Genomic DNA, 16,583 nt, shown 5'->3' with positions numbered 1-16,583 from the left:
ATTCTTTTTTGCTCAGAATCAGTGGTCATCCTGCAGAGCTAGTCCCTCGCTTACTGCACAGAATGCACAACCAGCAAGTGAATCTTTTGGGTGCCCTAGAAGTCAGTTACAAACTAAGAACTTAATATACATAAAGGCTTTCAAACACACACACAGTGCTCCAGCATCTTCTTTGGTAGTTCAGCTTTATGCACTTTGCTCTTTCCTTTGAAAACTCATAGTCTCTTGGTGCAGCCAATAGAGTGACAATATCCTGGCTCTCAATGAATTTCTACAGAGCTGATTTATAATGAAATTAATTTAAAGCTATAAGACTAATTGGCCGAAGAGCCAGTGCATATTTTCTTGCACAGTTTTTGTCAATGAAAATCAAGTTAACCTCTTAATCAGAACTCAATCAATCTCCTGCAGAACGGGACATAGACTTGAATTGGGAATTCCTTGAATTACCCAGCGTGCATCTCCAGACTGCACTTGGAGACATCCTTAGTGATGCTTGGTTGGATTTTATGAGGATCCAAATTTAGTATGCACTAGGTAACCTTGACATTCATATCTTTTCTCTGACTTCCCCACCCCTTTTGTAAGAAAGCAGCTACATGGTATTCTTCAGATATTTCTTCCGCTGCGTGGCTTCAGGCTTATTCTAAGCCTTGGCAAACGTGGCCCTTCCAACTTGTTTCTTGGGGGTAGATAGAAAAACGAGTTACAGAAAGTACTGAAAGATGGAAACTGTCTGCAGTTCATTGGATACCAGCAATTATACTCCAGGCAAGCTAAGTCCATAATGCTGGGAAGTGTGTGTTTTCTCATGAGTAGTTCAGAGAAAGCATTGTTTTAGTCCCTAATCACTTGGGGCTGGTTTAGGGGGTTCATTTTGACTGTTCGGCAAATATATTGAGTTACAGTCGCCGATAGAATGCAGAGTTCAGCAAGTTGTTTTAGTGATTGGGGTCTATTTCAGTATACTTGAAAGAGTATATTTATAAACATGAAGCATTTTAAAGCTTTACTAATTAGGTAATATCATTAGGTCATCTTATGCATTGTTAAAATCGATTCAAAACTTTGTAGTGGCATGTGTTGTGTGCTGGGTTAACTTAGGCGTTCCACTTCTGCAATTTCCATATGAAGTTAAGGCAGTTTTACAGGATATACCCTTTCTGATGGTCATAGCAGAGGGAATAGCATTTGATCATAGAATCAGATTTGTTAAAACTCTTTTTCCACTCTTTCATGTTTTTGATATATGTTCTTTGTCCGGGAGAAATTTACAGGTTGGGCTTTTTTCCCCATTAAGCAACCTTAGCTAATGACTAAAGAGAGCAGATACATCGTGCCTTGAAGCTCTACAGGTCCCAGATAGCTGTGTTTGTACAGACATATCTTGTGCACACAATGCGTGTGTGTGGCTGTGGGTACGCAGGGTAGGCACTCTTTTGCTAATTCGTCTTTGATTTATGCCACGGATACTCATCAGGGAAGTCAATATTTGCATCAAGATGCATCACTTTCTGTAGGGACAGCAAAACTGCTATCAGACTTTCCTTACAGAATGGCTATTTTTTTGACTCCTCAGGTCAACAGTGCTCAAGGTGCACAATTTAATGTTAGAATTATATTTTGTACTGTCTTTACATAGCTCTGTGATCTATGAGTAAACTGGAACTGATTCTTTCCTTCTTTAAGCTCTTTGTGCCATGATGGAAAATTCTGACAATCTGATATGTATTTTTTCATGAAGGATTTATAACTTCAAGATATCTGAGTAGCATGGCTGGAAAGATGAATGCTTGAATGGGAATATTAATTTAAATATTTTTCCCTTCAAGCAGTTGATTGACCAAATCCTCCTCCCCCTCTTCTTGTATTCATGTTGTGTAACCGAATCTGTTTTTTCCAGATGACTTGATCTTTTTAGGAATTTCTTGTTTGAGGACCTATGCAAAAATAATACATCACCTGTTTTCTGACAGGCAAACAATTTGTTGACAGGATTTCTATAATGACCAAGTCCACGTTATATCTTCCTATGACTTGTCATACACAGGCAAACCTTTTCAGACGGTTTTGTCCTCAAAGCCTCGGTCTTGAAGTTACTTAGTGACTAACCTTACTCTAGATCCTTACCTTCAGTGCCTTACAAAGTTTCTAAATGTGTCTCACAACTGTTGCCATCTCATTTCTCATTAATATCTCATTGCACCACCTCCCATCTAGCATCTTCTGATTTAGCACTGCTGCACTCTGATCTCTGGCAAAATTCAGGAAACAAGTTTTCATGCCTCACTTTAGCAGCATCTTGCCAACCACGTCTCATTGATGCAAAGTTCCTTTGGATTTACCATGTTCTTACACTACCCTCCATCCTTTTGTGTAGTTTTAAAAGGAATGGCTTCCCTATGCAGACTTCTGATGTACTTGTACTGCCAACACTTGTCTGGAAGAGGAATAAAAGCAAAACTGCCACTGGGGTATAGTAGCTTAATGCTTTGCCCAGCAGCCAAATGCTGTGGCTGTGCCCAAGGGCAGTGCTTGCGAGCAGTGCACAATCCATCTGCTGATAAAAATATTATTGTAGGGCTGGTACTTATTTTAGTAGTGAACCCAATTAAAATAGCATGTGCTGTTTTATTTCTGACATTTTATGACTTCTAAAAGCTATACTCTTGATATTCTTCACAGGTGTTGTGTTTGTGTGGTGCTTAGCTCTACTATGTTGTAGCATCCATATTAGGCAAGGGGAATTCATCTTACCCAGCATTAGATAGCTGTAATAAAAGTGTCTACAATGTAAAGGGTCACAACAGGAGTTTTAAAACACTGGTGAGGAAAAATGCACATACTTTTGTATATTTCAAGGCAAAGCTAATCTTATTGAAAAATAAATGTCTAAATTAAGTCAAAGCTTTATAAAATGCCTCTTTCCTGGATTTGGCTATAAAGACAGTTTAGGATTTCTAGCCCCAAAATAAATACCTGAAATGAGGTAAGGCATATCATATGCTTCTTGCTCTGTTTTGTTAGACGTCTCTAGTAATAATAATAACAAGTAGTAGTAGTAGTAGTACTAGCAGCTAATAATAATAAGAGTGGTTTTATTCTGTGGGATACTGGACTGTGAAAAGGCTTGTGTAAATCAGAAAACATGTCTTCTGAACAAGAAAAAAAGCACAAAGTGAGGACATAAAGGTTTAAAATTCCTATATTATTTTCTTAAAATTTTAAAGCTGTTTGGTTTGGTATTGCACATTTTAGAAAATGTGCAATACCAAACGTGAACTTGACATATTTCAGGGACAGAAGTAGGTCTGTAAAAATCAAGGCTTGTAAGTTCATGCAGCAGTATTTCTTCTCACTAGTGGTACAAATAAGTTCTCTCTCCTCTAAAAGACAGTAAATTTCCATCCTTTTTATATGTCAGAAACTTTTATCCTTCTGTTAAATTTATGGAAAATTTGGGCAGTGTATTCAAGGGTGGCACACAAATGGCTTTTCTCACTGGATTAGAGAACAAGAAGCATTCTGTTACATTTGTCCCCATAAACCAATGGGAAGACATAACATCCAGCTAACCTAATGTAAGTGCTGTTGTAGTTACTGCTGTAACACTACAGCTGCTGGTTCTCTCTGCTGCCCATTAGTTTCTGATATGTGTGTTTGTAGCCTTCCCCTATGTCAGAAACAATAGAGATCAAAAGAGCAGAAAGGAGCAGGGTGAGGAGTGCAGGAGATACTCCAATAACATTTCCAATCTTTCATTTACACAGTACCTTTGCCTCTGTGTGAGATTGCACAACTTTAGTTCCTGGTTTTTCTAGTAGGCAGGTCAATAAAAAGCATAGAGGCTTATCTTTGAAGCAGAGTGAAAGCATGTGGAGTGGCTGCCTCATGGAAGAAACTGGAAGGGATAAACCAACCTTCATTTGTCTCTTCCTCCAGTAATTAAGCTGTGAATTAATTTAAATGCTTAGATGTGTCTCTCTGCTGTTCACTTTTTTCACTGGCTTGGGTACAGAAGTGTTAATTTCTAAAGGAAATTTCTTGCACATTTAAGGCAGTTGTTACCTGAGCAAACCTTGTTCTGTAGCAGCACCTTGTGGGAAGGAAATCAGACTACAGTCTACAGACACACAGCCCAGAGTTCCTAGAGGACAGTTGCCAAGTGAGCATCTGCCATCAGTGAGCTGAGCAGCTCATTTTATTACTGCCAGAGAACTTACAGGACTCTAGAGTAATAACAAGAACATCCATTAGGATGATATACAGAAGGCACCCCAAATACACTTTTATTAATGCTTGATCATTTTCTCTTGAGAAATAAAAAAAAAGTGTACTATGTTTGTAAGCATCTAAGAAAATATTTACTCCTATGTGTAGCAAATGTGTTGTGATTGAGTTCTTTACTTGTAATTTCTTAGTTTTAAATCCTTAAAACTTTTGGCTTGTGATGTCCAGATAGATGCATATCTTACCCAGGATACAAGGTTGCATTAACCTCAAAAGACAAAGTAATCTTTAACAAAAATGAAATGTTTTAATTGTATCTTTTAAATTTTGTTTTGCAGGAGGCAATAAGCTGAAGAATCAACATTTTCGCTTAAATTGGGCATGGATCTCCTTAGAAAAGGAGTATTACTTAGTAAATGAAGACACCAAGTATCTTGATGTTGTTCTTAAACGGAGAGGTTACCTGGGAGAAACCTCTTTTATAAGTAAGTTCAATTCTGACCTTATCAGTTGCTTCTATAAATCACTGCCCAGGCAGTTGATTTAATGTATCAATGCAACTGTATCCTGTTGCTGCTGTTTCCCGACAAGCAAACTACATTCAAAGGAATATGTTTATTTATTAAAGAGTGTATCTTTTATATGCTATACATATTATTTCTATAGTTAAATAATGAAATTTTTCCTTTTCTGGTTCTTTTTTTGTCTTTTGCAATTAATTTCTGAATAAACAACCCAAGACATGGTCCTTTTTTCTTTGACTTGATTGATACCACTGTTTACTTGTGTCACAGAATACAGTTCCTGTCCAGATCTTCTTTCCCCTATAATGAAAAAATACAGTTGTAGCAATTGAAAAGACAACAATGAACATATATCATTTTCCAGGAAGGCTCTTGTGAGCTGGTCTGACCAGCAGACATGAACATTAGGCTCATTTTCTTCACTCAATGTTGGCAGTCAACTGAGGCTGATACAGGAGGTGTTGAAAACTGTTTGCAGTGTCTGGGGAGTGGAAAGGTGAAAAAAATGTTGTGTTATCACATTCTGCAACCTCACACCTGTTTCTAGCTTCTGGATCTGTTTCATCCTCTGATGCATTTGCACCAGGGAACGTTATCCTTGTACAATTTCACACTGAAACCTATGGTGAGCTTATACTGCTTAGAGAAAACACTCAATTTAAAGCTGTTTTTGTAGAGATATGTAAGCATTTACCTGGAAAGTTTCTGTTTATGGCTTTTTCTGATTAAAAACCAAAGTTTGAGGTAGCAAGATGCAGTAGGGATATCTATTTTGGCATGAGATTTTGGGGATATAGACCTTAACCAACAGGATCTTACTTAAAAGACTCTGTTTTTAACAGTGAACAAACTTTGATAATATATTTCTTTTAAAGAAAGAAAAGGAATGGAAGAGATAAATATATATAGTTAAGGATGTGTGGTTTAAATTAATTACTGATACTGAATAACAGATACTGATGTGACTTCTGATCCTTCAGGTAGAGTGTTTACGAAATTTTCTACCTATGGATTCAAGGTCAGTTTCAGTATTCAGCTGACTGAAAAATCAGCAAAACCAGTCTGAGTAACTTGCCTCCAACTACCTTAATCCAGCAAATGGAATTACAGAATTGGAAAGAGCATAAAACATACTGGTCAAAATGGTTACTGGCCTTTCTGGTCTATATGCAGTGCCAAAGTAGCTGAAGTTATAGGTTATATACGTTTATAAGTTACATAAAATTGGCTATGACTGTGGACAAGGTGTAAGCCTGAAGAAAGAAAGGCAAGGTTTGCAGGGAAAGGTCATGTGTTCCAATGCATTAAATAATGCAGCTGGAAGAAACAATCAGAGAAGGGAGAAGTTTTAAGGGTTTTTTTTCTGAAAACCTGGAAAAAGCCTTTAAGATTTCAATTGTACTGTGGGATTTAAACAAGGCCAAATGCATGAGTTGGAGACAGTTCTGAAATACTGTCTAATTTCCAAGAGGGTCTTTCAGACTGCTTTAAAGTGGGAGTGAAATGCCTGTGAAAACCTGTTTCAGAGCAGTCTGAATCTGAGGCTGGAAGCCCTGTGCCATCTCTTTGGATTGAGTTGTTTGAATTTTTTCCAATGGACTTTCAGTTTCAACTTCACTTTAACGTAATGGTTGTCATTCTGCAAACACTGAAATAAGAGGATAATGATTTTTAAAAATTCTTATTGCAATGGCAATGTGGGCAAGGGTTCAGGTTTTGCATCTTCTTTTATTTTTATTCAGTATATTTTCATTGTGTCTATGTGTTTTCCTTAGCTTTCCCTTTAAAGTATGAACTTTCCAGGGGTGTTTTATTTTTTCTAAGAAAAATAAATATTTTCTAGGGTTTCAGGCAGGATGCTATTTAGATGTTCTGGAAAAGAGGAGAATCCAGAGGGCTAAAAGGAGAGAGAAAGTCTGTTGTCCTTTTTGGACATCCATAATTGGATTATGGGGAAATGGAAACTTGGTGTAACTTCAGAGAATGTAGAGTTTTTCCACCTCTTTGTGTGACACCCAATATAAAATTGATCAAGAGTAATGGACTTAGTTTGAATGTTCTCAGGTTGTGAAAAGTATATTTTTCTACATGTCTTTTAAATGTGACACAATGGGATAAAAATCGCCAGTGATGTTGATAATGATCTGAATTTCTGATTTTGACAGGTATTAGCACCAAAGATGGTACTGCCAAGAAAGATAAAGACTTCAGAGGAAAAGCCCAGAAGCAAGTGCAGTTTAATCCTGGTCAAACCTTAGCTACATGGAGAGTACGGATTTTGAGTGATGGAGAACATGAGCATTCTGAGTCCTTTCAAATTGTTCTTTCTGAGCCCGTCATGGCAATTCTGGAATTTCCTGCTGCATCCACAGTGGAAATTATTGACCCAGGAGATGGTGAGAACCTTTCCAATACTGTACTGCTAATATGTGCATATACCAAAAGATAAGCTGGAGGGCAAATGCTGTGAGTAGCAGTGGGTACAAAAGGTTTACTGTCCTCAAAATATTTCTGAAGACAGGCTTGGGCATCAGGTAGCCATTTGTCCTCTATCACTTTAAGTGCTTGATGAAGGGTTTACTCAGGTAGCATGTTTTTTATGAAATACCTGCATTTTTTATTATATGTTATTTCTAAGGGCTTTGTTTTCATTTTAGGTGTAACAGGTTTTCCATTAAATATGTTTGCAGACTGAATGTGTCTGAAGAGTTGGTTGGAGGTTGACTTTTTGAGATTTACTCTGAGATTTACTCTGAGGTTTACTTGAGATTTACTCTGCCATGGTAATTCATGTTGGAGAGGATGGTACAAGAATGTCTAGGCTGGTTGATCACAAGAAGTTTGGTGTTGGAGTGAACTACTTTTATCAGGCCTTGATACCAACCTGAGAAGCTCAGTAATTGAAAAGTTCATTAGACCAAGTGTAGCACATGCTGTGTCAAGAACAAATAAAATTATGTTTAAATGTAAATCAAGAAACATGCTGAATTAAAAAAATTCTAAAAAAGAAGAATTTTTTCATTCTTCTTTCTTCATGCTCTGGTTGCTTTGCATCTTTTCAGCTGCATCCAGAGGCTTGAACCCTTGGGCTGTAGTCACACAGAACTGTCTTTAAGAAATCTTGTAAGTGCTGGACAACCATACAACTTGAATGATCTTCCTTAATTACATTTGAAGAGTGTAGGGCATGTGTCTTAGTTCCTAGTTACAAATGCAAGTTAAACCAGAGCTTATCTCACATCCATTTTTAATCACTGAGAAAAATAGTGCTTAACTTGAAAAACAACATGTATGAGACAGAGAAACAACTTGAAAATGTGTTAAATCTCTTTTCTATGATCAGTAAGATAGCACAGTTAGAGGTAATTGGCTGACTCTTCTTTATGCCACCAACAGTATTTTGTATTTCTTACATTAAGATAAATTTTTTAGTCCCAGAGAATTTGTATTAATTATACATAAAGAGAAGTTGCAAAGGGCAAAATTAAATACGCAGCTGCAAATCAAGGAATATCTAAAAGAAAACTAGAGAGAGAACTTTGAGGGATGGGCTGTGTTTCCTAACAGCATTTTGAAGCTCAGGGTTTACCAAGCTCACTGAATAAGAACCATCAAAAGTTTTATTCTGCTTCCAGTGAAAAAATCATTGATTTGAATTGTGTGACTTTAGGATCAAGACTGTGAGTTTGTTCAGAAAGCTGTACCAGTCGCTTGAGGTATGGGACATTTGTTAATGTTTTATTGGAAATATAGATTGCATAGGGATATGGGTTTTTTATACTAGCTGTGATGGTGTAGCTCATTCTCCTCCAGACTTCTATGTTATTCATGATGTCTGTTAAACTTTTATAGTGCCATTTTACTCCTAGTTGAATAATTATGAGAGAGAGAGAGAGGAAACCAAATAAATCAGATTCCTGCATGTTTTAGAAGGTTAGAGTTTTTTATTTTGCCAACTAAATTCTAAAGGGAGAAATAGATGGGATGAAATGTGTTGGGGTTTTTTTAGTGCTGCCTTTTGCTTTACTTTAAAACAAAAAAGTGGGGATTTGATATTTTTCATCATGTTGAATTTTTGCCTTGCCAGAATAGTGAGTAGTCTTGGTCTTATCAAACCTGAATTACAGCATTTTTAAAGCAGGCTTTTGACCTCAAGTCATGCTAGTAGTAGTTGGAGAACTACAACCTGGAACATGTTTTCAAAGAAGTCACCTGACGATTTTCAGAACACTGTTTGCTAAAGTACTCTGAAATTTTTAAAAATTTGCTTTGTGCAGTCAGCTGATATCACTTAATTTGATATTAGACAGAATTATATTCTGTTTGGGTTGTAGTCACACTAATGAAACTGTAAAGGTGCTTTGTAACTATGTGTGTAGCCACCTTTTGTTCTTGAGTTTTTGAGAGAGCAAGAGGAAAATTGATCCTGACTCCCAGTTACAGCATAAACCCAGCAATCTGATTATATGAGCGTAAAATAATGAAGGAGTTCAGAATGCATCTTAGTGGGTTTTTCCCCTGAAAAAAGATCTGATATCCTTTTTTATGACACTGCCTGTATTAGCTGGGTGTCCTAGTAAAAAAGTAGTGTAGACATGTAACCAACTAAAATCAAATGTCCAAGTCAGAGTAAGATGTCAGGAGCTCAGCCTTGCCCCTCAATGCCAAATGATTATCCTGGTTATCTTGGTGCAGTAAATTAAATAATGGCCTTGATGAACCACAGACTCGTGTAAGCTATGCTATTGATACTTCTGCAGTTAACAGTTAATAATTAAATACCATGGAAATAATAAAAAGACAGACTTTGAGAACAAATTCTCCAAACACTGTCTTGCACCATTAACCCTAGATAAACAAATCAGTCACATTAGAGACCACTTAATAAGGGCTTGTGAATTCAGACCTAATGATCTGATTTGCTTTTCCATTTCTGAAGCACTATGGAACTCTACTTCTCTCACCCTTCAAGTTTTACTGACAATTTAGGGGCATTGCCAATAAATGCAAGTTGTTTTTTGCAGTTCAGAATATTCAAAAATGCTCTTAGCTAATGTACAGGTGACTTTATGAGGTTCTTTTCTTTGCAGAGTCAACAGTCTTTATTCCTCAGTCCACCTATACTATTGAAGAAGATATTGGTGAGTTATTTATTCCAGTCAGAAGAAGTGGAGATGTGAGTCAGGAACTGATGGTCATCTGCTACACACAGCAAGGTAGTAGAATCTACTATAGAATAAAAAAATGGCAAGCGTGGAAAAGAGACAGAAATTTAAAAATACTTATTCCATCTATTTTATAATAATTTTTTTTAACTCTGTTAATTACTTTTTCTAAATATCTAAATATCTTCAGTCTCAACTGGAAATGCATTCGTCTCTGTAATCTGTCTAAGAGTATTACTGAATGCAGTTTAAAAAGCATCATGGAGAGGTAAAGAGGACCTGTGTTCTTTATATTTCTGCAAGATTTTTATATGCAGCCCCTTATATCGGAAAGTGATGAGAACTGAAAGCACTGCAGTGATGGCCCTGGCTATCCTTTGTTTGCTTGCATCTTGGAAAAAATTATACCAAAAAATATTGCTTAATTGTCATACTTGTTGCTCCTCTGACTTTCAGTCTCTTACTAATAATACATGTGCAGGGCATGGGCTTTCTACACCTGTGGTTTTATTATTATTTTTTTATCTGGAGAGTTGAAGCATTATTTTGTGTAAAGTGATCTAGAATCCAGATAAATTGTTTTCATGATATTCTGTCTGTTCAAGTCCACTGGTATCTTCAATATGGGTACAATATACTAAGATAGTTAACTGATAATCCTCACAGGGGCTATTTTGTCAGTCTGTCCCTTGTGATAGGCAATATTCCTTCTGACTGGAAAGGTGCAAATGATTTGAAGAACCGCACTTTTCCATTGTATCATATACAGAAGTAGTAGAGATCTCAAAAGTGGGTCTGTAGACCTCTGACCTTGTCCACAGCCCACCTTACCACCAAAGAGTAAACAGAAATTCAAAGATAATGAAAAGAAAATTCCACTTCTGTGAGGAGATCATTGTAACCATGGTATGTGTAGTGACTGTTTTCCTTTTGTGCCACAGGAACAGCATCTGGCACTGCCCCAACCTCTGTACTTTCCTACTCTGACTACATATCCAGGCCAGAGGATCACAACAGCGTTCTGCGTTTTGACAAAGACGAACGAGAAAAAACATGTCGGATCGTCATCATAGATGATTCCTTGTATGAAGAGGCTGAGACCTTTGATGTTTTGCTGAGCATGCCCATGGGTGGAAGAATTGGTGCAGAATTCCCAAGCACTCGCATTACCATTGTACCTGACAAGGATGATGGTAAGATGTCATATAATTGAAGTGATACCCCCAGTGCAGGACAGAAACTACAAAGAACCTCACATTCAAATCAGTATGTGGGTTTTGTTTTTCTTGCTGCTGGTTAGAACACATGCTGCTTCCATCTTGAGATTAGAAAATATTATTGGAAAGCTGTGCGGGTTTTTGAAAGTGTTTGGTGTTGCTATTTTATTGGTTGAGAAAATCACATGAGCAGTGATTGTGAGCAAGGAGCTGCACCTTTCTATCCTGTCACATTAACAGACATAATCCAAGATGTCACCTTGCATGGGCAGCCTTTTTTCTGTGATTCTGAGGCTGTGTCTGCAAAGCCTTTGGGCCCATTCAATCATGCTGCAAGGGCCCTACTGGAGGCCCTGATGGGACAGAAGCCATCTAGCATCTCCCAAGAGGAAAGCTATATTTCTTCTGAATTGATGCTGCATTTGACCTTCTGCGTAGAAGTGCCCATTTGTGCTCTCTTTGTCTTTTTAATAAAGCAAATATTCAGATAAGAGTAAAGTTGCATTAGAAATTGCCTCAGTAAGGAAATACTGACAGAATCATGTCATTTGTTCAACTGGTTAATAGATTTAAGATATTGCTTTGAAAGGGACACCTCTGGTGGTGATTAGAAAAATGGGTGTGACTGAGAGTAGAATCAGTACACTGTATCAGCAGCTGCTTTCATAAATACATGTATTAATTCTGCCTCAAGCCTCTCCTTTATGCTTCAGCGTTGGTGTGACAGCTCTTTTTCTAGGAGAAATAGCATGAAATCTTCCTGGTACAATTGCCCCATTTATGTGTGGAGTTTGGAGACTGACATCTCAACTGTAAATTCTGAGATAAGACTACTGATAAGCTGTTTGAGTCCTCTCTGTGAGGCCATAAACCATCTATTGTGACACCATCATATTTCCTAAAGACTAAAGGGAGCAATTACATAGCACAGTACTCTTTGAAAGTCTGATGCCAAAGCAGACCATTATTATCAGCAAAGTGATTTCTCTCTAGGTGAGGATACAAAAGGCAGCTCTTCAAGGCAGGAAGTCTGCACCCAGCTAATTGCCTCATAAATACTCAGCCTGCCTGAAATTTCTCACCTGTAATCCTGTGACAGAGGTGACTTTGTTTTCTCTGTGGAGCATTTGGGGAATCATATAGCGTTAATGACTACAACAGGCTGAAAAAGCAGGTCTTGTAAAGTAGGAGATCATATAGCAAATGCAAGCCAAAACAGAAATCTTTATTTGAGTCTGCTATTACAGCAAACACTAATTTATTCATTTAGGAGCTTCTACAACAGTATGAATAATTCTGATTAATTCAAAAACTTTAAAGTTGTACATAGCAGAGTATAGAATATTTAGAGAGTAACTATTAAAAATATGTATTCATGGAGAAGCTGATTACCCAAAAATTGAAGGTGTTCTGACTGCTTAAATATATATATGGAGAGTTTGGGATGAAGAGAATGATTCTCCAAAACATTAATTAATATCAGAAATGAGCTGAAATTAGACCATTAACTCTTCAGTGGGAATCTCAGTGAGTCCCAGTCACAACAGGGTGTAAAACCTAATATTTTATGAAACTCACACATAATATTAGGGAAGTTAATGAGAAATCTCCTTTAACACTTCCATTAGAAAGCAGGAGAAGTAATTTAGTTTGTGTACCATTGTTCAGTTTTAAGTTTCTGCATTTATGAGCACAAGCTGCCTCAGAGCTACAAACTTTTCTGCACAAATTAATTTAGCAAAGAATAACCTTATGGGATTTATTTAAAAAGCTGGGGAAGTTTGGGGAATTAGAATAGAATATTTTCATTATGTAGCAACTGAAATATCTATGTTTGTTGGTAGGAGTAAAGAATATTTGGGATATGGAAAGATAAGGGGTTTTTGAAGGATAGTTTTGGAACGCTTCTTTGCAAACATTCACTTTGCTTTTTACACCCAAAATATTATGTATGTGGTATTTGAAATTATGTAGCAGAACTTCTCTTTACAGTGAAAGAACTCCCACAAAGAATCCCAGCACATGCAAAAACAGTTCACTTACCAGTAAAATTTTTACCACATTCTTTTTAGTTTGAATAAAAATATAAAGCATGAAAAGTCTGTATTTATTTCATCTAACATCTGTTGCGCTGCCCTATCTATAAAAAGCAGAGAGCAGACGACAGAGTAGATAAATTATAGATTACACCTTGCATGTTTGTTTTTAATGCATTCACACACACATACAAATACATGTTTACAAGCACATGTTTTTGTAAGGCTTTAGCACCCTGGCAGTCATGATTGAAATTCTGCATAAATAAGCAGAGGATTTTTAGCAGCACTGATTATTATTGTTTGCAGTGCACAAAATTAATTTTACTACTTTAAACCAGCGTGGTATGTGGAAAAAAAATATTTAGCTTTTAACAGTAAGATTTAATTCAGAAGATGTCTAAGATAGAGGTTGGTAGAAGCTTCAGCACATTTGTAATAGCCTGTCAGCTGTAGTAATGCTGTAATGCTAAATTCTGTGGTCCACTTTAGTCTCAACTTCACACCTGATACATATTTCTCATTGTTTGTTTAAGTTCATCTTCTACTTAACAGAGTTTCTTTGGACAAATGTCACAGTGTGTCATTAAGTGATGTCTCCAAGAACTGTGACTGGATTAACATTATGGGTTGACTTCTTTAGGCCAAACAACAGAAATAGCAAAGGTCAAAGTTTAAAAATACTACATGAGATCTTTCCTATGGAACTCAAGTCAGCACTAGCAACATTGTCTTATCTCCTCTGGCATTCAGTGTGAGTTAATTAGGAAACTCACCTTCAGCACCTACCATCCAAGTCTTTTATTTTTAGAGAATGCCCTTAGGGTCTAACTAAAATGCTGTAGTTGCTATATAATCCTGACAATAAAAAAAGTAAAAGGCATGCTCTGGTGAACTACAGTGTATTCACTAAATTCCAGGCGACTGAAAAGTTTAATTGGGGATTATGCAGTTGTGTTGTTCTGCCAAAGCCAAATCTGGGGGAAAAATATTGTAGTATGTAGAACATGTACTGGTATATTTATATATTGTGAATGGTGAATTTTCAGATTGGTGCTGCTATTGGGACATCTCCTAATTTGGAAGGGACTTTTCCTGATAGGTACTAAAGTTAGATAGAAAAAAGGATTAAGTTAATGAAGTAAGTAGCAGAAAAAAATTCACATGGAAATCTTGGATTCAAAGTTACACATACCACTACAGTTAAGGCACTAAAAAGTAAAAACATGGTTGGCTTGAGTCAGATGTGATAGTTATTCACTGTGAACCATGGAAGAAAACCATGCATAGGGAAAAGACCTGTGTGAATCATCCACTTCTGGGCGGGGCACTAATCTCATTTGGTATTAGCCTCTATAACTTTAGACATCTGATTCAAATACGCCGTTACAGGATTATTCTATAGTTATTGAAAAGAGAGATGTACTCCCAGGAAACATCCCATCCAGGACAATTATCTAAATTGTTGAGCCCAGTCACCATGGATATCAGGTGCATCTGAATACATTGATTTATGAAACCCTACTTCAGAAATTTAATTTGTGAATACAAAGTTTTAAGAACTACTGGGCATGAAGAACGTACCTATACTGCATGGAGAGCACAGAGTTCAGCATAAAGCTCATTTAAAGGAAGCACTTTACATAACAGATAAATATGCATCTAGGAAAAGGAAGATGAGGTTAATGTGCACTTTTCATTCTCCTTAGACAGAGGAATCCTGGAATTCAGTCTGAGACTTATGAAAACACTCAGACCCTGCTCTTCCGTGGAAATGCCTTAATCCTCAGGCACTTAGCAACTAAACTAGATCAGCCTGAAAGTGCTCTCTGTTTTTCCAGCTGAAGCGGTGACTCTGAAATAATTTCATAGAGAGAAAGAGAAAATGAGATCCAAGTCTTTTGTTAGTATTCATATGGGAATGAAGAGCCTGTAATTTGGTTCCAGCACTAACAATGTTACTGTGTTGTATGCCACAAGTCTGATACAAAATGCTTTAACAAGGTTTGAGTCAAAGCTCTGCTTTTTCATAGTCCCAATATTTTGACTGCTGTGCTAATTTAGACTCTCTTTTACTTACTTGTTTTTTTATTGTGGGCAAATTTAAAACTCAGTTCGTAATCACATTTGGAAACCAGAAGAGGTGTGGTGAATGCAGAGCTGGAAATTTGCACCTAAAGGGAAAATACTTCCAGTAATTTTGCGTGCTACACATTTTTTGTAAGTGGCTGTCTCCCCATGTGATTTTAATTCCATGCTGCTCTATTTAGTGCTGCCGTGAGAGCACGCAGCCTTACAGCCAGCCTGACAAACAGTCTTCCTGCCTTAGTGGAATTGTTGAAGACTCATGCTGTTCACAGCAGGAAGTACATTAAATACATTTCTTCCACTTCATTCACATTAGATAGGCAAGAAGCTGCTCAAACTTCTTCTTGACATTTTTACACCAAGGCTGGGAAAGCAAAGGACTCAGATTTATGTCAGAGATTTGGTGACCATTATCTTTACACCTGATCAACAGAATCAATCACTCGTACCATCCACATGATAGAGGATAGCACTGTCTGGGAATATTTTACAGATGAGTAAACTGGATGATGGTATCCTAATGTAGAAAGGGAATGTTTGACATCAAACTGAACAGATTAATTATTTCATCTTTTGGAGATTTCATTAAAGCATTTGCTGTCACTTTCCTTACACTTAATTAAATTTTGAAAATCCTTAGACCACGTTCTGGAAATTGGTACCCACTAACACTTTTCCAGCTTCCTTTGAGTTTAAAATACATATTAATATTTACTATCAATGGCCTGAAAAGTCAGCACTGCAATGCTACAGTATAAATATATGCTTTGCATTGGCTTCTAGCAAGTAGGCACTATGAACTAACTCTCAGAGTGTGTACTGAGCCAAATTTACAGCTTATGATAAATAAGTGTTTTGTTAGTAACCCTGTTTATTGGAGGAATGTCCTTATCTCACAAGGCAAGTTGGAATCTCCTTATTTCCATTGGTCTCCAAGGCAGGCAGTCAAATGTGCCTTTTTTCTTTGCCAGTAGATCTGTCATATCTTAAACTGAATAGGTGGTTGATTAATCTTGGAAGTTAACATCTGCTAGTGCATTTGTCCAATTTTAATTACAATCTGAACAATACAGGCAGAGCATACCCACTGTTGTGTTGCAGACTGGAGTCATGATTTGGCCAACTATCCATCACCACTCTCTGGAGATGCCTGAAATAGTGAACTAGTCCTTTTTTCCTGTGCACATCCATCTCTGATTGCTTTCTCCCTTTAATGTTTTACAGTGCTTGTGAGTCTGATGCCTCTGGGACTTCTGAGCAGCTTTTAACTTCTTTTGTCCTCCCATTAAGTAAAATCTCTATATGACCCCTCCTCTTTCCCCA

General features: G+C 37.1%; 1 protein-coding gene across 1 annotated transcript in view; it reads left to right on the top strand.

Annotated features, from left to right (window-relative positions):
• The window catches only part of FREM2 (FRAS1 related extracellular matrix 2), a 118,683-nt gene that overhangs the window by 57,584 nt on the left and 44,516 nt on the right, over positions 1-16,583 (top strand). Inside the window, exons 3-6 of the mRNA XM_064408939.1 lie at positions 4,569-4,715; positions 6,920-7,150; positions 9,845-9,970; positions 10,861-11,112. Of these exons, the coding sequence (XP_064265009.1) occupies positions 4,569-4,715; positions 6,920-7,150; positions 9,845-9,970; positions 10,861-11,112 (756 nt within the window). The remainder of the gene's footprint in view (positions 1-4,568; positions 4,716-6,919; positions 7,151-9,844; positions 9,971-10,860; positions 11,113-16,583) is intronic.

This window comes from Passer domesticus, chromosome 2 (genome assembly GCF_036417665.1).
Source record: "Passer domesticus isolate bPasDom1 chromosome 2, bPasDom1.hap1, whole genome shotgun sequence".
NCBI classification, from domain to species: domain Eukaryota; kingdom Metazoa; phylum Chordata; class Aves; order Passeriformes; family Passeridae; genus Passer; species Passer domesticus.
The sequence above is the reverse complement of the archived record's forward strand: the minus strand, read 5'-3'. Positions and strand labels throughout refer to the sequence as shown.